The 22,397-nt window shown below is 35.2% G+C and overlaps 1 protein-coding gene across 1 annotated transcript in view; it reads right to left on the bottom strand.

The window, feature by feature from the left end:
- Positions 1 to 22,397, bottom strand: part of WIF1 (WNT inhibitory factor 1) — a 110,805-nt gene that overhangs the window by 12,764 nt on the left and 75,644 nt on the right. The window contains exons 4-7 of the mRNA XM_074220784.1: positions 21,496 to 21,636; positions 14,527 to 14,622; positions 12,512 to 12,607; positions 8,648 to 8,743 (exon numbers count right to left, since the gene is read on the bottom strand). Of these exons, the coding sequence (XP_074076885.1) occupies positions 8,648 to 8,743; positions 12,512 to 12,607; positions 14,527 to 14,622; positions 21,496 to 21,636 (429 nt within the window). The remainder of the gene's footprint in view (positions 1 to 8,647; positions 8,744 to 12,511; positions 12,608 to 14,526; positions 14,623 to 21,495; positions 21,637 to 22,397) is intronic.

The following is a 22,397-nucleotide window of genomic DNA, read 5'->3' as shown; positions in this document are numbered from 1 at the left end:
TGGTATCTCTGCCAAGAAAACCCCAAATGAGGTCACAAAGGCTACTACCAAATGACGTCATGAGACTCTACTGAACAGCGATAAAGACTTGATCCTTCCAGCACAAAAAACTGAATCACTTCACATGTGGTGGCAAAGATATTTATTCTGTAATCTATTATTTACTACAAGTAAGCCATGAGCTGATTATTACAGTTTTGAGCAGACGAGTATTTTAAAAGTTCCATTTGCTTCTCCCTCACATTCTGTGAGGTGAGAAAGAAGGAGCATAAAGTTCAATGGGGTTGAAAGAATTCTTTTTGTGATGATTCTTTGGGAGCAAATTTGTGTCTCTAGCTCGTCTAAGAGCAATAATAATGAAAGAGGCTTCCCAGTTTTGATTATTGCACAGAACAGGACTAGATATGGTGGCATATTCCTATAATTTGTAATACTAGGTAGGCTGAAGATGGTGGATCACTTGAGCTCAGGAATTTGAAGACGCATTGGCTAAGTCAATTAGGTATCTGTAATGAGTCTGATACCGATATGGTGCCACCTTCAGGAAGGGGAGTGGGTGGTATGGGAGCAGACTGTGCCTAAGGAAAGACACACAGATTCAGGTCAGAAACAAGAAGTCAGTAGCAGGTCAAAACTCCCATGACAATCAGTAGTGGGATTTGGCCCCTAAGTGGTAGTGGCTGCACTTTCAGCCAAGACAAGATAGGGAGACAGTTTCAAAAATACACACACAAAACCACAAGTAAAACATACATATGTATATATGTATGTATATGTTACACAGGAAGAATTTACATAATAGAACTTCTATCTTTTGAACATAATTTCAGTTGGGTTAGAAAAATGGTTCAAGGAGAGCTCCCTTTCTTGGTATCCCAGGGAAAATTTGAGACAATGTTCAAAGTTATAGTTAATACTGACTTTGCCTTTGTGAAAGAAATTTCTGACCCACAAAAGTATCCCCTATACTTGGGAAATGACTTTCAAAAAAAGAGAGCCTGATAATTAAGGGAATAGTTTATTATCATCTTATTCTTCAAAAAGAACATGCTGATACTCCCTGAAGGTTGGATGAAAAATTTATTCCTTAGGAAAAAATTATTTTAAAATTCATGAATAGTTATTAGGAAGAAAATGTGGCACCTCTTATTTTCCCACCTTCTTAGCTGGTGAGTGTTGGCTCTAACTGAAGTCAGTCTAACTTCTAAAGGTCTTTATTTTCAGAAATTCAGCAAAGTTAAAATAGTCAATGTTTTACTGAGTGTCAGAACAAGACTTCAAACACAGCTTTCTCTTGACTCTGGTCCCAGCAGTCTATTTACTGTACCATATAAGGGTAATTTTCTTACCTTCACACCTCACTCCTTCTAATTGGCATTCCATGATCTAACCTCTTTAGATTAGAGTGAGCAAAATGTAAGGCAGAGATGAAGGACATTCAACTAGCATATTAATATATTGCTAGCCTTCACAATTCTTGACTCCTTTTCACCCATGTTACATTGTTGTTCAGTCATTTTGTGACCCCATTTGGAATTTTCTTGGCAAAGACAATGGAGCTGTTAGATATTTCCTTCTCTAGTTTTATAGATGAAGAAATTGAAGCAAAGATCTGCCCAGAGTCACCCAACTACTAAATATCAGAAGTCATATTTTAATTCAGGAAGATGAGTCTTCCTGACTTCAGACAGCACATTTAATCCATTGTACCATCTTGCTGCCTGTTTCAAAGTTCTTACCAGAAGAAATGGTCCCCTTTTTCCCAAAAAGCTATTTTGTGATGATAGGATAAATGCAAATTAGTATTACAGGATCATAAATGTGGAGCTAGAAAAGATCCCAGAGGAATCTAGGATGTCTTTTCTTCATTTTACAGATGAGAAAACTGAGATCTAGGAAAGTTAAATGGTTTGTACAAGGTAAATACCAAAGATGGAATTTGAACTGCAGTCTTCTAACGCTGTTCTGGAGGGTAAGACTATTAATGCTATTCTATCAGCCTAGCTTGGTGAGAAGAGCATTAGATTTGAAGTCATACCTCCCCTGGGTTAGAATTCTGTTTCTGCTATATAATCTCAAGCATCTGGAATTCAATTTCCTCATTTGTCAAATGAGGGAGTTGGAAAAATAATGTCTAGATATTTTGATTCTCTATTTGAGCAGAGAAGAAAGGGAATAAGCATTATGTGCCAGGCCCTCCAATAAGTGTTTTTAAAATATTATTTCATATGAGACTTTATAACAAACCCTATCAAAAAAGGTTCCTGGGGCAGCTAGGTGGTGTAGTGAATAGAATACTGGTCCTGGAATCAGGAGGACTTGAGTTCAAATCCAACTTCAAACATTTAATAATTGCCTAGCTGTGTGACCTTGGGCAAGTCACTTAATCCCATTGCCTTAAATTTTAAAAAAAATTAAGTTAAAAAATAAAGGGTTCCCCTTTTTTAGAGTTAAGAAAACAGAGGTAAATAGAAGTGCCCAAATTCAATCTATGAGTGTCTAAGGTCAGATTTTAACTTTGTTTTTCCCTGATTCAGGTATATTATTCTATTCAATGCTGTTTCTGCTTCAGAGGGAAAGAATTGGGGAGATTTCTGATGTACAAAAACATTACTTGATAAGGCAGTTTAAAAAATCTTTGAATTTAAATTGAGTTTAAATAATTTGAGTGGTTTTGCCACCGAAGAGTCATTAAAGGTTTCTTGAGAAGTTTGCTAACTTCAATTCTAATCCCAGTGCCCACCTCACCCAGCTATATCTTTGTTCTTGGTCACAGGATATTTCTAACTAGTATCTTAGTTGTTAATAGCTATAAGATTAATGGCAGAATCCGGTCAGATTTAAATTTGGGGAGTCATTCTGCTTTAATGGACTCCAGATGAAAAGAGATAAAATACAAATTAGGAGTGCAAACTTTCCTATCTTTATATTTCCTCCCCTCTTGGGGAAAGAAAGTGATGATGCCAGTGAATAGTACTTCCTAAACCAGACTATTTCTACAATCTTTCTCTGTGTTGTAAGGCCTATTAAATTGTGACTGCCCTGTTCCATCTAATAAGGTGTAGTTGAAGTTTCTTTGGATGTTCTTGCTATGTGTAGACATATCTGTTTACTTCTTAGGACTTTGTAATTTCAAGTCCTAGCCTTCCTCTTGGGCATGTGACAGAACTGATATTGCAACTAGATGGTTCAGTGGATAGAAAATTATACCTGGAGCCAGAAAGTTCAAATTCGGTTTTAGACACTTCCTAACCATAGATTTCTCTGCCTCAGTTTCCTCAATTGTAAAACAAAGATAATAATAGGACCTACTTCATGGGTCATTGTAAGATTCAATGTTCCTGACATATAAGTAAGTGATTAATAAATGTTTGTTCCCTTCTTCTTCCATAGAGAAAAAATATACAAAGAGGTTTTATATTGGTACACTGAGGGTTTTTTTAACATTCAAATCTTTGTAAAAGTTTCCTCCTTTCCCAATAGAATGTGAATTAGCATTTCTTATGCAAAATCTTGAAGGAAGAGCCATAAACTCCTACCCTCCCTCCAAAAGTTTACTCTGAGAGAACAATATAATACCATTTTTGTTGCCAGATAGGCAATTTGTGTCAATATACCCTGTAAAGACTCATGAACATTGAATGGTATATAGTGTTAATTATTTCTTGCTGCCTTTTGGTTTCATTTCTAGAACCAGTCAAGAAGGTCTTCCCAATAAAAATTCTATAGGTAACTTGTATAACTAGGCTCAAATAGCATTCTAGCATCAAGCATCATAGATAAGACCCTCCAATAAGACCCCTGGGCAGCTAACATTGAAGAGATCAAGAAACTTCCCACTCTCATCCTCTCATTCACTTCAATTAGTTACCAAGATCAAAGATCTCAGAGTATATCTAATGAAGCAAAGGTAGCAACTAATCCCTTGCTCCTCATCAAACACCAAACTGGAATTCCTGAAAATCATTTCCCCAGCTACATGTCAGAGATAGGATTTTTTTCTATTAAAAAAAAAAGAAAATTGGGAAGTCATCTCTGGAGATACTATACCATCACTCCAATCTAGGGAAATGCCAAGCTATTACCCAAATCTGGACCCAGATCTAAAGGCTTGCAGCATCCAACTCCCATCTCCAGTCAGCTGTAAATAATATTCTTTAATAAATCTGTTTTGGACACACAAGTCTTATGTATGACCTTCCTTTTTCCCTTCTCTAGTGTTGATGCTAAGCTAGCACATAATCATTCATTTGGAGAGGCACTTGCAGCCAAAATGAAGGATTTGAAATAGGGTCAGAAAAATTGATGAGGACCCCACTCTCATTTTAAACTCTCAAACCCAGAGAGTTTTTATTTTAATTGATGCAGCGAGTGACCTTAATTTATCCTGTCATGTGTTCCCAGTGGTAGAAACCAGAATTTCTCTACAAGATCCTAGAAGTGGTCAATTAGCAATACCAGGACCCCATCTGATGCAAAATGTCCATGTGGGGACACATAAAATAAAAACTCCATCCCTACCCACAGAAAGTTGGAAGTTGAAATGGGGAGAGAAAACAAAGAGATACCAGAAAGAACCCCAGAACTAAGTGCCAACTCTGTGTGTGAGTTCTATAAGGGACCAAAAGTGATGAGAGTTAAGTGGGATTAACTAATAGGGAAGCTTCATCAAAGAAGAGTAATTAATAATATAAAACCACATCCTGACAATTAAAGATCCATGTCCTGTGCAAACCATTGGTGTAGCACGTTAACGCTATTAAAGAAAAAAAAGATCTCTTTCAAATCATCTCATCTTCCACTGCAAGTACAAAACAAATAAATTAGGGGTTGAAAGTTGAAGAAAAAAAAGGAAGTCAATGCTTTGGGGCTTTGAACTTTATGAAGTCCCTGGAACTGTGACTGTACCAAGACACAGTGGTGTTTGCAATAGCTATAACACAGCTGGGACAAATAAGGACCTGCAAGTTTCCATTAACACATGTACCAAAAAGGAGGGGAGGAAGACAACTTCCTAGGCAGACATAAGACCAGGGGAGGAGGAGACAAGCAATAAGTTCTCTCTGCTCACTAGGCTGTAGTTGTGGTCCAATTGTTGGACTCTGACTGTTCTGTGAATATAAAAATAACATAAATATCATACACAGTGAACTGGATTAGATACTTCTGTCTACAAAACTTAGAGAGGAAAAAAAGATTGAAATGATTCTTTCTACACTGAGACCAGAGGAATGGATCTTTTACCTAAGCAATGTAGAATGTTGATCTCTCTTAAATGAATTACAAACAAAAATTCAAAGAATAGTTAGCAAACTAATCCAATTTGTCGTTGGTTGATAAATCCAGTTAAACTTCTACGATAATGAGACTGTGGAGTCAAGGGTTCCAGATCTTTATGAGAGATAGGATTCTCTGTATTAATAAGGATCACAAGCTACCCATTGAATTTGCGCCATTTATCTAAGAAATGCCTACATAAGGGACACTTGGTAAGAGAATGGGAAGGGATCTGGGCAACAGTGTTATTTCACTTCATATATAAAGGTCAATAGGGGCAACTAGGTGGCACAGTGGATAGAGCATGGGTCCTGGAATCAGGAGGATATGAGTTCAAATCCAACCTCAGACACTTTAATCTTGTGCAAGTCACTTAACCCCATTGCCTTGCAAAAACAAACAAATAAATAAAGGTTATAACAATTCAATTTAAAAAGCATTTGTGAATTCCATAGTTGAGGGAGCAGGGAGCAAATCTCACATATTTCTCAATGTCCCTAAGCTATTAACTTCACCATGATGAATGTAGGGTAAGAGAAAAATAAGCATTCCTAAAGAAGGACACTGTCCCACAGGGACAATAGTTATGGGAAGAAGACAGATGCCAATGAAGAACAACATGGGTGGCCAGGCTCCCCTCCCATTATTCCCAAGACCACAGGCAGGCTAGGGGTTTTGCATTTAGCAGAATAAATGCTATGACTACAGGCCTCAAAGTTACTCAGGCTTGAACTATATAGAGAATATCCTAAAAGTCTTACTGAAGTTTAAAACTTTTAATAGTTTAAAACTACACAAAGTGTTTTGGGACCAAATAGGAGGCTGCCTCTCACCTGTGCGGCAAGGCAGTAGAATAGTCTGGACCTTGAAATCAAAGTACCTAATGAATTACTTAAGAAGGAAAAAGGAATGAGGGGCAGAAACCCAGGAAACTGAAATCTAACTGTGCCATTGCATTGCAAGCAAGTGGTTGGGGAGGGGGACAATATCCAATCTCTGGTCAGTATAGCCTTAGTATTCAAGCATCCTGGGGAATGAGGACACATCAGTTTAATTGGTTTTCATTAGATGACAAAGAGTTGCTGATCAGCTCTGGTGAAAGGAGTTTACATCCCAAAGAGGATATTATATCAATAAATGTCTAAACTAGAAAATAAACATATTTACTAAGTTCATACTATGTGTAATATACTGTACTAGGGTACTGGAATACCAAATAAAAATATAATCATTTCTTGTCTCCAGGAAATGATATTCTACCTGTTATAGGTACAGAAACAAATATAATACAATGTTGGGGATGATGAGGCAAAGCAAAGATTGCTGGGGTGGAGGGTGATAAAAGCTAGAGGGATTCAAAGAAGGACTTCACAAAGAAGGTGGAAGCTAAGATTAAGAAAGAAAAGTTTTTCTAAAGAAAATAATAATTCCAGTGGACAAGTGATCCATTAAGCTGGTCTAGAATTTGAGTAATAAATATACATGCACTACAGTTTTTCTGTTATCAAGTCATACAAGAGATCCTTTACCTAGATACCAATATAGGAGAGCAAGATGACTCCTGATCTTGTACATGGCCTTAATTTATGTGTAAGGATTTTTCTGATTTAAGAGAGTTTAATGACTGTTCCTCTATGGATTGCCTTTTTAATTTGTCGTTAGGTTGATATTGATAAATTCTTTTTTCTTTGAACCCAAATCAAGCTTTCTTGGAAAGTGATCCACTTCTCAGAGTTTTTATAATTACTTGCAACCTGAGATTTCCCAGGCAAGCCCATTTCTAACTTGGAAACACCTATGAGAGGCCATTTGAGCATGTCCAATTTACTCTGGTAAAACATAGAGTTATTCTTTCCCTATTCCATAGGTGGTGGTGGCCCCCCTTTAATTAACTGCTATCTTTAAAACTAGAAGTTATGATCCTTTGCTCCTTGTGGTCATTGTTTGACCCTATTTGACTCAGAGTAAAGGATAAATTTTGGTAATAGTCACTAATGATGGGTATCTACAAGTCCCATGACATAGAAGAGTGATTTAGCTATGTGAACACTAACAGGAATGGAGTGGCAAAGGTCCCAAGGGCATGGAAGAGGGCAGAGAGAAGTCTAGTTCAGTAGTAACATAAAGTATATGAGGGGACAATCATGTGAGAAGGTTAGAAAGGTAAATTGAAATCAGGATGTTTGGGACCTCAAGTGCCATGCTAAGGCATTTCTACTTTATTTTCTAGGTTAGTGTTCTCCAAAGTGGGGACTGTGAACCCCTAGAGGATGCTGGCAAGATCCTAAGGGATATGTGCTTAATCAATTACTAAGTTGCAAAGAAGGGCTTGCATCTCTATGATAGCCAATTGTACATTTGTGTCCAAAACAACCACACCATCTTCTTCACCCATGATTATCCATTACTTTTGAACTTTGTCCCTTCCACTGCCAGTATGCTGAGGCCTTGAAGGACAGTGACCCCTTAGGAACATTATAGCATGACTATGACCCAGACACCTGAGATAGCCTGGAAGGCTGAATTTTGATTCCTCATGGTTGTACCAGGTATCCCTCAGTAGATGGCTCAGGGCTTCTGGGCAATGGACAATGATTCATAGCTCTTTGAGTTAGTGGCCATCTTATTTCATTGTTGCACCCCCTGAGTCTAGCACAATGCCCTGGCCTACATAACTCAATGCTTCTAGTTTTTATGATTTCATCTACATGGGTACATTTTTTACCATCACAGACTGTAATCTCTGGCTACTTTAGTAGGAAGTCTTTGTGAGTTATCATAGCCTATATCATATCATATCCATCAACTTAGGATCAACCTCCTTATGATAACCCTTTGATTCTTGATTGAGACACATACTATCTATCACAATAGATTTTTAAATGATATCTTTCTCTCTTGGTAGGTATGACCAGAGTTTGGGTTCATTGACAGAGCATTCAAGAACCCAGGGTCATCTCCATGCTACTATGGTCAGTGAATTTTGAGTCATGTCCACTTTTTTTGCGACTACATTTGGGGTTTTCTTGGCAAAGACGGTGGAATGATTTGCCATTTTCTTCTCCAGATCATTTTACATATGAGGAAACTAAGGCAAGCAGGATTAAGTGACTTGACTAAGGTCACCCACCTTATTTGAATTTAGCCAGATGAGTCTTCCTGATTCCAGACCTGGCACTCTACCCACTACATCACCTAGCAGCCCAAGCCACTATGAGGCAAGGTCAATTTGAGATGCAGTGTGGCACGTTGTACACAGCAGACAATAAATATTTTTAGAATGAAATGCAATGTCATCCCCATGGATCCTCCCAATGCTGAAATTCTATGGTTGTATGAAATAATGGAACCAAGAAGGTCAAGTACTCACTTATCTCACATTGGTCTCCTTCAAGTCCTGGAGGGCAAATACACTTTCCTAAGTAAAAGCAAGTTCCTCCATTGAAGCAGGTTGTTGAACAGTTAGCTGAAAAATAACAAGAGGGTGCTGCATTATCCAGTGACCTTAAATCAGAGGCTTCAGACTCAATTAGAAACTGATCCCTACTGGCCACATGTTGACTTAGAAAACAACTAATTAGCATTAACTATGTTGAATTGTATTTTTGTTTATTTTCTTCACCATTTCCTAATTACATTTTTTTTATCTGATTCAGTTGCACAATTGAGTGCCTCTAGCCGCTCAAATTTAGGAGAAACAGGATTTTGGAAGGTATTGTTCATTCTTGAGATGTCTTTTCTGAACAGCTGAAACTTACTATTTTCAGATGGAAAAATCTTTTTTTGGAGGGTCAGTATTGATGTTAGCAGCTGCATCCATTAAAACATTTATTCATTTTTGTTGATTAGCTGTAACCAATGGAATATTTGTTGGCCAGAGAGTGATACAGGAGAATGTGAGCAAAAGATTTGGAATTGGGAATCTGAGTTTAAATCATTGATGGTCTACTAAACTATGAGCAAGGTCCTTGGCATGTCATTCACCTACTCTAAGCTTCTGCTTTATCATCTGTGAAATGAATCACAGAGTGAAGCCATAGGAGTCAGAGGACCTGGATTCAAATTCTGGTACCTATCTTATGGCGTATATACACACGTTACACAATACATATACTATCTGTGTGACCCTGAATCAGGAATTTGGCCTCAATTACTCATCTATAAAATGAGGGAACTGGATGTTAAAATTGGAGCCAGAGGTTCCAGTTTAAAGTGGCTCCTCTATTAGTTATTTCCTTTATGAACTGAGGTTGTTGATTAACTTCTGAACTTCAGTTCATCATCACCTGGAAAATATAGATGTTAGAGTAAATGGGTTTTAAGGTACCTTGTGGCTCTTAATCTAAGATCCTAGACCAAATGATTGATCTCTGAAACCCCAGGACCTATTCATAGAAAGTATGAAGTCATTTACTAGTTGTTAAACTAACTGAAAAAAAAACTGTGGCCCTGCATCGGGGATCTCTTTATGACATGTGAACAAATCCCTAGAGTGAATTAGAAAGAGAACAATGATATTGGTCAAAGAAAGTCTAGCCTTGGCCCCAAGCCACCTTAAAAGCAGCGGAACAATTTGTGATGAAGGCAGTTGTAGAAAATTCAGGAGAATACAGTTTCTTTTGAGTTTCATAGATTCATGGAGCATGCATGGACCTGAATGGGGCTGAGAGGATACGTGGAGTTGGGATGACAAAAATGTGCAAAGAGGTAGAAAAAGGCTGGCTGGGCCTCGGAGAATGGAGGCTGTATGGATATTGGGTACAAGGATGTTGGAACAGTTGCTGTGTCACTGTAACCACCACAGACCCCGAAGTAGTAATTCTGTATTTCCTTTCTAGCTCTGAAGGATTTACTTTTCGGAAATGGAGAAAATCTGTTTACTTTTCTTTGTTTTAAATGTTTACTTTGTTTCACAAACTGTGTGAACTAGAGACATTTGTTAGCTTTTATGCTTATTGGGAATTTGATTGGAAGGCAACAGTTAAGGGGGAGCATTCTCAGGGAAAGGGGAGATAGAGATGTTTTGCTATCATGTCCCCTTTGACTGGGGGGGTGGGGCTCAGAGCTAAAAACAAAAACCAACATTTTCTCCTTCTGGATTTTAGATTATTTTCAACATTCAGGTGAATGTAATTAATCAACATCTTTTCATTGCATGAATTGAGAACCCCAAAATCCACTCACCTTCTCCCAATACTGGTTAATTTTTAAAAAATAATTAATTGGACTTTGGGAATTTATTTTATTTTGAGGGAGGGTATAAACAGATTTTACTTTCTGTAATCCATCCCCAGAGAAAGAACTGATGGTTTCTTAATACATATTAAAATATACTTTTATTTTTTATTTTTAATCCAAAGACCCTGAATAGAGAAGGTAAAATATGTATATATACCCTCCCCCAAAATCAAAATGAGTCTTGGTATGAGGAAAAATAGAAATATATCATTTAATTTAAAAAAAATTCTAATTATTTATTTGACTATTATGACAATTCTAAATTATTTCTACAAAGAAGGGAAGAAGATATAGTCATAAGTTTCCCTTTTAGAGTAAGCTTAATTGTTTTAATTTTACTGCATTCTTATGAAGTTCTTTTCATTTACATAGTATCCATTATGTATATTTTTTAGTTCTTCTTAAGAAGTTTCACTTTCCTTTGAGTCATGTAAGTTTTTCCATATTTCTCTGTTTTCATTTTTTTAAAAAATGATTTTTCAGTTGATGATTTATTTATTTTTAACATTCTTTTCTTTTTAAATTTTGAGTTCCAGGTTCTTTCCCTCCCTTCTATTTCTTCTCCTTACCATTGAAAAGCCAAGCAATATGATAGCTATTTCTGATGACTCAAAAGTTAAAGAGTTATTTATTAACATTTCTTCAAATATGTAGAAGGCACTAAATTCATGCCAAGTTCAAAATGAAATAACTTTTCAGGAGCTGTTCCCCCCCCTTTTGAATAACAAAAGTCCCTTTTGTTTGAGGAGATGAAGAACACCATTTTTAACATTCCCAGCCTCTCTAGAGGGGCCAAGTGGAATTTCACAAGATTTTCCAAAGAATAGTCTAAAATGAGCTTTTCTAAAAGCAAAGTAGAAAAAATTTTCTATCCAAGAGGTGAGATATTCCGAAAAATTAAATGTACTGGGTTTCTATGGTAGATATTCTTTCAACAATGCATGAGCATCATGGATGACTGAAAAATAGCAGAAGGAAAACCACATATACAAAATATTCAGTTGATTGTCTTTTGGGCTAATCAAATCAATAAAATCACATTTATGAAAACAAGTTACCAAGGAGTATGGTTTTTAATAATGTAGATTAGGAAAATAGATGAACTAACCTTTGAAAGCATTAGTCCTAATTTTAATATACCACTGAAAAACATAATACTGAAAAGATCTTTTTTCTCTTACACAAGACTGCAAAAACATTAATGGCAGAATTCCCTATTTAAGAAATACCAAGCTGCAATTATCCAGGTGTGAGATGATGTGGGACCCTGACAAGGTGACACATCTGTGTGAATGGAAAGAAAGGAACATATGCAAGAAAAGTTATGAAGATAAAAATGACAAGATTTGGTTTAAAAAAATTGTCTATTTGAAGTGAATGAGAGAAAAGAGTCCAGGAAAATGAATCGTTAAGATTTTGAATGACTGGAAAGATTACTTTCCACAATAATAGGAAAATTTAGAAGAAGGATAGGTTGGAGGTCAGGAGAGGAAAGGAGAATGAATTCTATTTTGGACATGTTGATTTTGAGATGCATATGAGTCACTCAATTTGAGATGTCTAAATGGCATTTGGTGTTATAGAATCAGAGCTCATGATAAAGGGCTCGATAATTAGATATGAGAAATTCATAAAGTGAATTTATTATGATAATGAATCCCATGGGAACTGATGAGATCAGTATAGGATAAAGGGAGAAAAGAAAAAGGATACCCTTATTTTTGGGGGGGAGGGACACTTTTATTTAGTAAAAATGACATAGATGGGAAAAAAGGAACCCAAGAAGGAGACAAGTTTCTCCTTGTGCCCAAGATGTAAATATCTTCCAAGATAAAAATCTGATCCAAAATCTACCTCTCAATGTGAGGATCAAAAGAAAGATGTCTTTCAAATATGCTAAATTTTAATAATCACTAAATATATACTACCATAAATAATACCAAATAAATACTATAATAAATAAGAGCTCCTATTCTAAAACAATAATTTGTGTTACCTTTTTCACAATTTACACCATAGAATCCAGGTGGACAGATACACAAGCCAGGAGTCACACAGAGCCCACCATTCATGCATCGTGGAGTGCAGAGTGCTGATTGAAAGAAAGGATCATGATTAAAGACGATTTTCAATATCATTTTATAGCATTAGTAGCATAGCCCTATTCATTTTTATGGCCCTACAAGTTTAGGTGTCAAGTAGGTTGCAATCAAATGGAGTTTTTTGGGGAGGAAAATTACATTATCAATACTTTCTCCCTCAGTTTCAAGGAACCTAACATATGCTAGGAACTTAATCAATTCTTACTGTCATAAGTTGGATGCATATCTTTTTGCCCGTATTATTTCTATAATCTTTACAGTAAATATCCAGGTTATTCTTCCCAAATAAAAATATCAGGAAAAAGAATAAAAAAATTTTCTTAATGTTTTAATGATGAAAAAATTTCTTTTGATCAAATGAGTTCTTAATGGTTAAACATTTGTAAGGATTAGTTATTTTCTTGTTTGTGTTTTTCTTTTTTTTTGGACCATACTTGCGATTTCATTAGCTTTTCTGGAAAGTCAAATGTGAGAGCATTACCTCTATCAAAAAAAATGGGATAGGTAGAGATAGAACACAAGCCCTGGAGTTAGGTAGCCCTAAGTTCAAATCCAGTCTCAGATACTTCCTAGCCATGTCACCATGGGTAAGTCACAACCTCAATTGCCTGCATCAAAGAAAATAAAAGACAAAAAAGACTCTTTCTCTGCAACTGAAAGTCTTAGAAAATTTTCTGAGGTGCTAGGAAGTTAAATGACTTGCCCAAAGTCATACAGTGTCAGAGGTAGGATTTATAAAGACATCTTTTTGATTCTGAAGAGGGTTTTCTATTCTCTATAGCATGTTACCTCTATGTGTGTGGTTTTTTTCCCTTAGAAGAACCTTTAACAGATCATTTTTTCCTCAAAGGTGGAATTCTCATTAAACAATGAATGATTTTTATCAGCTAGCAAACTCATAATCTTTCTAAGATTTATGGTTAGATTTGGTTGCTAGAGCTGCATGTGAAAAATCTGGAAATGAGCATTTTCAAATACTTTTAACTTGAAGCTAAATAGGTTTTTTTTCACTTCACAGGATGGAGACATATTATGTGGCCGTATCAGCTTATCCTGAAGTAGTTAGATGTTTTAATGTTGGCATGTAGGACCAAGAAGGGTTAGGATTATCCAGTTTCACCTCTACATAAATGATGAAAGAAATCAGCAGTCATAACTTTGTGAGTGAAGAATTTCTCTTTTGTGAATTGTCTTTTTGAAATTTTCTAAGATTTCAATAATGCACATTGATCTGATTACATTCCATGTCCTTGTCACAGACTCACCTCCCTTAATATTTGTCCTTAATTCTTTTCTTGTGAATTGTGTAAGGCAATGGTGTTGTGACTTGCCTGAGGTCATATAGCTAGGTATTATGTGTCTGAGGTTATATTTGCACTCCTGACTCCAGGGTTGATGCTCTGTCCACTGCTCCACCTAGCTGCCCCATCCTTAATTCTTGCTGAAGATCATGACATCAATGCATGACAAGCACATGAACAGGATGTAAGTGAGAGGGATGCTATGCTACATCACCAGCTTCACTTTTTTCTCCAGAGTCATCTGTGTTCAGTGGCCAGCTATGAATCAGGATAACTGGAGATGGCACTGGATGCAAGGCAATCAGGATTAAGTGACTTGCTCAAGGTCACACAGCTTATACATGTCAAGTGTCTGAGGGCAGATTTGAAGTTCAGTCTTCCTGACTCTAAGATCAGTGCCACCTTGCTCCTCTGGTTAAAATAAAGTGAGTATTTCTGGGTTTCTGTTTACATATAACTAAGTCATGGGCAAGTTACATGAAGGAAAGAAAATAAGTAAGATCAATCCATAAAACTTCATTAAGTGCCTACTCAGGGCTAGGAATTGTACTGGTATTCCAGGAGTACCAAGGCAAGAACAAAATAGGGGAGATGTTAATCTTTCCTACCTTTCTCACAATGAGGCCCGTAGAATCCATCGGTACATTTGCAAACACGTCTCTCATTACAGAATCCTCCATTTCTGCATCCTCCTGGACATTCAGCTTAAGCAAACAGAAATTATTCTATTATTAAGGTTCTGGATACATTAAAAAGTTTGGTGAGTCATACTCAAATGAAAACAATCTGAGACTATGATTTTTTTATTGGTATCAATAGTTGTAATTCATTTGACAATGATGTATCTTTGTTTCCCTGAATCTTTGCTTGGATCTTCCCACCCACTTTCCTTTTCCATCTCACACAGGCTTCTCTTTCAATATATGAAATTTTCCCCATTCTATTCTATGAAAGAGAACAGGAAAAAGGAAGGAAGGAATAGGATGAGCCTTTTAGCATCCAAAACAGTGCTCCCTTTAAAAAGGCTGGACTGAATTATATACTTTCAAAATATAAATATTCACATTTGGAGGCTGAAATGACATTTCAATTTCAAATTCCATTCATTACTTTGTACAAATATTAACAGAAATATGCATTCACTTTCCCCTTTATTTAACCAAAATTTTTTATATTTTCATAACACAGTTGACATTTTATTTTTTTCCATTATGCAGTCTATTTGATAGCAAGGAGGAAACCAAATGATATGAGAAGAATTCATGTCAACTTTCCGTCTCTCCCATGCAATATAATCAATTAATCAGCATTTATTAAATCACCTCGAATATTCCAGCCATTTTCCTAAGAATTAGGAATACAAATATACACAAGAGAAAAATGAGATATTCTCTGTCTTCAGGGAATTTACTTTACTAGTGGACTATGAGAAGCATAGCACTAAAGCTCCTCTCATAGAGATTCTCGTCACTTTTACTGTAAGTTGAAGAAAGAATAGAATTGAGACAGGTGTTGCTGTGACCTTGGAGTCTGGAGGACCTGAGTTCAAATTCAGCTTCATATAATTGACACTAGCTGTGTGACCCTGGACAAGTCACTTAACCCCATTGCCTTACCCCCCAAAAAATGATGTATTGAATTATTTTTTAACTATCTTCTGTGAGGACTGAGTTCACTGTGATTCATAGTCTGTTTCAGTTATAGTGACTGGAGAGAGACAAGTGAGAGGCACAGACATAAAGAACCAAGAGAACTTCTTTCCTGGGAGACTTATCTTATGAAGATACCTTATAAAGAGAATTTTTAAATCATTTTGGCTGCTATCCTGAGATAAATGAATGGGAAAACTGTGTTTTCATAATTAAAAAGTTGGCAGAAGTAATAAAGGTTAGAGTTGACTCTATGATTTTACTCATAAATGCTATATTGTAAACAAATATTTCTGTTTGATATATCTTTGTGTAATTACTAACTTTAACATTTGTTTAAAATATAGAAATGGGAGGGTTGCTATATATACATACATGAATATATACATATATACATACATAAACACATACACTTGTATATATGTAAATGGATAGATACAGAGATGGATAAAAGCTTATGGGAAAAGTTTCTTCAATTTATTTAAAAAGTCATTTAATATACTGGCTTAAGCAACTTAGATAATTGATCAATTAATGATGGATATTTTGTCATTTTAGTAATTCATGAAGACATATCTGAATATGCTCCTAGATTTTCTTAGAACCTGCATTAAAATGAATAAAAAGAATAAGTCAAATAGTAGATAGAGAGGGTAATTGTCCTATAGGCTATATATGTATTATCAGTTTAAAAAACCTACTGCACTTGGTTTTCTAGCCTCTGTTTCATTTATAATTTGTAAAAATAATGACCATTACAATATCATTAAAGTGGGGTTTTTTCAAAATGTGGTATCATAGTGATACACTTATTCATTCTTTTTCAACCATTAATCAATCAACATTTTTATAATTACTACACAACACTCTATTTCACATAAATAAGTTATAAACAGTAGCTACGGGTGAACAATTTTGTTTGATAAAACAAAGAGCTCTTCAATCATCTATAGTTAAAATATCCAAAGATTTTCTGTTTCTCATATTTGTTTCAAGGAACCATCCCAAAACAAGGCTACAGACTACTTTTCTTTTAGATAAATGTAGATTAGTTGAAGGAAATGGGAATGTTTATGTTCAGAAGATTAGGAGAGACATAGCTACCTTCTTGTTTGAAGGAATAATCCTTCACATGCAGTGCAGGAAGGATCAGATGTTTTATTTGCTCCTAAAGAGCAGAAATAGTCTAATTTAATTTAAGCTTAATGTCAGAGAAAGTTGCCTGATAATTAAAGTTGTTCCAATGAGGATTGGACTACTGTAAGGGATGACAGCTGATTGATGATTCATTGATGTTTGTCCTTCCTTCTTGAAGAAGATCATGATATCAGGGAAGTGATGCCATAACATGTACGTTTGTTGGCAAAGTCACCAACCTCACTTTCTCCTCTAGAGCATCTGCATCCAGGGGTTAGATGTGACTGGAGATGGCCCTGGAAGGTAGGCCTTGGTCTTTTAAAACCAGGTCTTTCCCGGGCTAGTAAGACTTGAAGCAGAGACCAGATCACTACTTTTCAGGTAGAGTGGAGGAACATTCTTTTTTTTTTCCTTATTTTTTTTTTAGGGTTTTGCAAGGCAAACGGGGTTAAGTGTCTTGCCCAGGGCCACAGAGCTAGGTAATTATTAAGTGTCTGAGACCGGATTTGAACCCAGGTACTCCTGACTCCAGGGCCCGTGTTTTATCCACTACGCCACCTAGCCTCCCCAAGGAGCATTCTTTATATTAGACTTGAGATCCCTTGTAACTCTCAAATTTTGTGTGATTCTGTTTGTTTCTGTCAATGTTTCATTATTTTACATGGAAAATATAATCCATTATCCATTCATATTTAGAAATATTAGACAAAAATAAAAGTATAAAATTACTTCTGAAGTGATTGATAAACCTTTATTTTCTTCTATTTCATTTTCTACCTATTTAAAAATTAAAAAAAACATAGGAAAATATTATTTTGCAAAATTATTAGCCACAGCTCTAATTTGTTCCATAAAGACTGTTGTTTTATCTTTCTGGAATAGAGTATCAGTTTGAGGAAGTTATTGATTTATTTATATCACTCAGCTTGGAAAAGAAAAAGGTTCAACAAATCTACAACTTTGAGAATGAAATTTCTGATATAGAAGGAATATAATTCATTATCACAAATACCTCTAAGAACCTTCAAAATCTTTTGGCTCAAGTTAGCCAGCATGTTTGGTAATTAAATAGAAATGTGTTGTCCCCTAGCTAGCTCTATATTGTCGCACAATTTTGTAAAGTCTTTTTTTTTTAAGGGTTTTGCAAGCCAAATGGCGTTAAGTGACTTGCCCAAGGCCACACACAGCTAGGTAATTATTAAGTGTCTGAGGCCAGTTTTGAACTCAGGTACTCCTGACTTCAGGGCTGGTGCTCCATCCACTGTGCCACCTAGCTGCCCCAAGAGTCTTCTTTTTAATAGTCTCTTTGTAAAAAAAAAAGTTGATTATCCTTATAACACCTTGAAAACTGTATGGCTTTTGGACTGTACTTATCAATATAAATGTAAAGGACACATGTCCCAACTGCATAAAGGACCAAATTTTAACCAGTGTTTATAAAGCTGCATTTTACTTTGACATTAATCAAACTCCATCAGTGAAAAGTCCTGTTACAAGTTTTCCACAAAATATAATTTTCATTTAAAAAATTGATCAATTACATTGAAAATGTATCTTTATTTGCCATCAGTTTCAATAATATATCATACCTAAATAACCAAATAAGCATCTCCTAATTACATCTGCAAAATGTAAAATAAGAATATTTTAGTTTCTCAATTAATTGATCCGAAATGTCTTCAGGTCTATAGGCAATTCTCCTTCCCACCATATACATAGAGTCATTCAAAGCTGCTTTGCACTTGTTTTGAGAAATGTTTTAATTATATCAATAAATGCAGATAGTACTACTATGTTTCTCCTATTAAAAATGAGGGTTTTTATACTTAATGATGCTATAAACAACTTTTATCTTGAAAGCAATCCTTTGGAGATTACAGACATAGATTTTGTAAAGGTTTGCTTTTACAAATGAAGAAGTGTTTTTTCTAGGAAGATTATAGTTTCTTGTTAACATATTCTTTGTACATACTTTCAAAACATCATTTGATTTTATTCTGTGCTATCTGTATCAAAAGAATTCATACAAAGAAAAAATAGTTTTTCTTCTCCAATTTAACAGTATTTTCAAATTCCATTAATAAATGTAATAATTCACAATTTTTTTGGATTTTGGGTTTTTTACTTCAAGTTTATTTTTGTTACTTAAGCTAACTTTCTTAGCTTTTTATTAGTTGCAAAAACTTTAGTGAAGTTTTCCTTCAAAAAAGGGTATTTATTCATGATGAAGATATTTTATTTCACTTTTTGAAAACTGAGAGATCATGCAGTATTTGACAATTGAATTTAAATTTGATTGGTAAGAATTTCAAACAATTATAAGTACTCATTTTCCAGTCATCTCATTTTTTAAAATTTATTGATATTTTTAAAAAGGTTGTCATATTGTACTCAAAAACATAAATGATCTTAAGAAAAAGCAAATATTGTATTATTTTTTACTTACACAGAAAGATTGTTTAATACTGAAATTTTACATCTACTGCCAAAATACAACAAGGAATTCAATACCACAAATTCATTTGGATCATGAGCTCCCTAGACTCTCAAGGACACTTGAAACTTGTCGTATTATGACTCAAATTTAATTTCATTTCCACCTACCAAATTTAAGACGAGTCACAATCAGCTGGAGCAAATTTGCCATATTAATCTTACTAATGTTGATTTTGGATTAAACTTTGCTTTTATTTTTTTTAAATGGCTGTTATTTATTATTATTATTACTATTATTATTATTATTATTTTAGTTCTAGCACCATACTGTCTAAAGTAAACACATATAATATGATTTGAGTATTCTTTTGTATTTCAAGAGACTTTATTCATGATAAAAAAAAATGGAAGAAGGCAAGCTTCTCTATAACTAGACTGCTATCCTTTAATAGGGGAAAACTAGATTTCTCTGTATTTTCTGTGCTATAGATATTTTAAAGGTTGTCAGAAAACAATTGGAAAAGAAGAAAGTGGAAGAAGAACACATAAAACATCATGTTTAAAACTATTTAAAATATCTTTTTTGGAATTTTCCACTAAAAAAATCCGTTCAGTCTTATTAAGTTGTTTTTAATCCTGACACCCCTTTCCAAGTAAGAATTCAGATTCTTAAATGCAGAAAAATAAGCTCTCAATTCAAAATTGAAAAAAGCTAAACTAAAGTTAAAAACATCATAAAAATTGCTAGAATAATAAACACTGATTCAGTGGGAAAAGTACTGAATTGGAGGACAGGGAACCTCATTTGAAATCCTGATTCTGCCACTCAAATACGTTTGTAACTTGGGCAAGTCATTTGTCCACCAAGGACCTCAGATTTTCCATCTGTGAAATGAAAGGTTTGAGATAAATGATGTCTTAGATTCCTTCAAATTTGGCCGATGAACTTCATGGAGTACCCATTTTCTGGGCATTTCCCCCCTTAACCTTTGATTTCTACAATGAAAATAATGGAGTAGGAAAACTGAAGGACTCTAAGGTGGAATAATGTTATGGACCACTTCAGTCACTGTCTGGTGAAGTCTGTAAACCTCTTCTCAAAAATGTTTTTAAATTCATAAAATAAAATATTTAGTATTATAAAGAAAACTAGTTATGGTAAAAGGAAGTTATCTATATATCTACATATACATCTCTATATATTTTTGTTGTTGTTCAGTTGATCACATGCACACACACACACACACACACACACACACACATACACACATATCTAGGATATCTACCTATCTTTCTATCTAGCTAGCTAGCTAGCTATCCATATCTATCTCAATATCTATCTATCTAAATAGATAGATCCCTGCAGCAGGGGATATGTAGAGTGTTCCTGAACCATATACATCTCCATGCTTCTCTACCCATTCTCATGGCTCCAGACCTGTATTCCTACACTGCCTTTGGGCATCTACTACTTCCATTTCCTTTTCTTCATTTCTTAAGATCTGAGATATGCAAAATGCTGGTTACTCTCATAAGACAATGTTCTTCTAACTTTTCTCTTTTATTTGGTCAGCCCCTTCCTACCACACACACACACACAGACACACACACACAGACACACACACGAAATATTTTCCTCCTTTAGGATATTGCTTGAGAGAGGTGTGGGGAGTGAATTTTTATTTATAATCTTATAGCTTCCATCATGGGAAGACGGAAGTGAGATAGAGAGAAAAAGCTGCCGGATTTGGAGTCAGAGAACCTGACTCTAGGTCTTCCTCTTCTCATCTGCTAAATGGGGGCATTGGATTAGATGACATCTCAAATTTCTTTTGTGTACAGATCTTTAGGAAAGGAATTTCTCTTTTGGTTTCTCTACCTGAAGACAGAACTCTGATCTTTTAGCATTATAGGAAAAGTTTCTGTTCATTGGTCAGTACTGAAAGCAAGTAGGATCTCAATGCTATTTTTTAAAAAAATGACAACTAAAACAAAAATCTTGCTTGGTAAGATGAACTGGAATTAGTCCAGGGTTACATAAGTGTCACATATGTAATCAGAGCAAAAATTTGAACTTAGGTTTTCCTGATTCTAGGTCTACAACTGGAAGGGCTCTACAACATGTTGCTTCTAATATCCTTGCACTTTTTAGCTAGTATATTGTAGAACTTCATGACAACTTTTAAAAAAAGAACTTTTTTAAGGAAAAAAAAAGGACCCAATAGATACCATTATAGTAGTTAGCTAGATTATCCTCTAAATTAAAGCAAAATGTCTTAGATTCAGTGTAAATTCCCCTTAACTCAGATTATATTCTTGAACCCAGTAGTATTTTCTCAATCCATAAGTGATTACCTTGTTGGCATGTTTTAAAGAAGATGGCATTCTGGGGAGTTTGGAGGATGATATTGCCTGCAGAGTTCATTATGATCACATTCACTTCAAATGCTGCCACTCCATCTTGTTTTCCAAGGCATGGGAATCCTACTTGAACAACTGAAAGAAAAACCAAGAAAAATTATGATCATACTAAAAAAGCATCAGTCTTATTCTAGTTCTCTTGAAATTTTGGGATGGGAAATGCAGGCTAAAACAAGAAAATACTCACATTACATTGAAATCCCATTCATTTGAGTGCCGCTTATTTGAAATCTGTGATAATCTTGTGATAGGTAGAAGAGAGGGAAGATTGAGAGATGTGGCACTTAGAAGCAAAATATTGGTGAGGAGGGATAAGGGAAAGGCGAGAGAAAAGTACAAAGAGGGGAAAGACAGGATAGAGGGAAATTACAGAATCAGTGATCTTAACTGTGAATGTGAAGGGGATGAACTCTCCCAGAAGATAGAAGTGGAAAGAGTAGATTTGAAACCAAAATCCTACTATATGTTGTTTGCAAGAAACACATTTGAAACAAAGAGATACAGAGAGTAAAGGTAAAAATCTAGAGCAGAATATATTAAGCTTCAGTTGAAGTTAAAAAAAAACAAAACAAAACAGAGGTGGCAATCCTGATGTCAGCAAAACAAAAGCAAAAAGACACCTAATTAAAAGGGATAAGGAAGGAGAAAGACATTGTAAAGCTAAGCCTAACTAATAGAAGTATTGTGAAATTTTGTGAAATACTCATAATGCTCATCAATTGAGGAATGACTGAACAAGCTAAGGTATATGAATGTTATGGAGTACTATTGTTTGTAAGAAATCATGAGCTGCCTGACTTCAGAAAAGCCTGGAAAGACTTGTATGAACTGAGGCT

Source organism: Macrotis lagotis, chromosome 2 (assembly GCF_037893015.1).
Source record: "Macrotis lagotis isolate mMagLag1 chromosome 2, bilby.v1.9.chrom.fasta, whole genome shotgun sequence".
NCBI classification, from domain to species: domain Eukaryota; kingdom Metazoa; phylum Chordata; class Mammalia; order Peramelemorphia; family Peramelidae; genus Macrotis; species Macrotis lagotis.
This window is presented reverse-complemented; position numbering and strand designations above follow the sequence as displayed.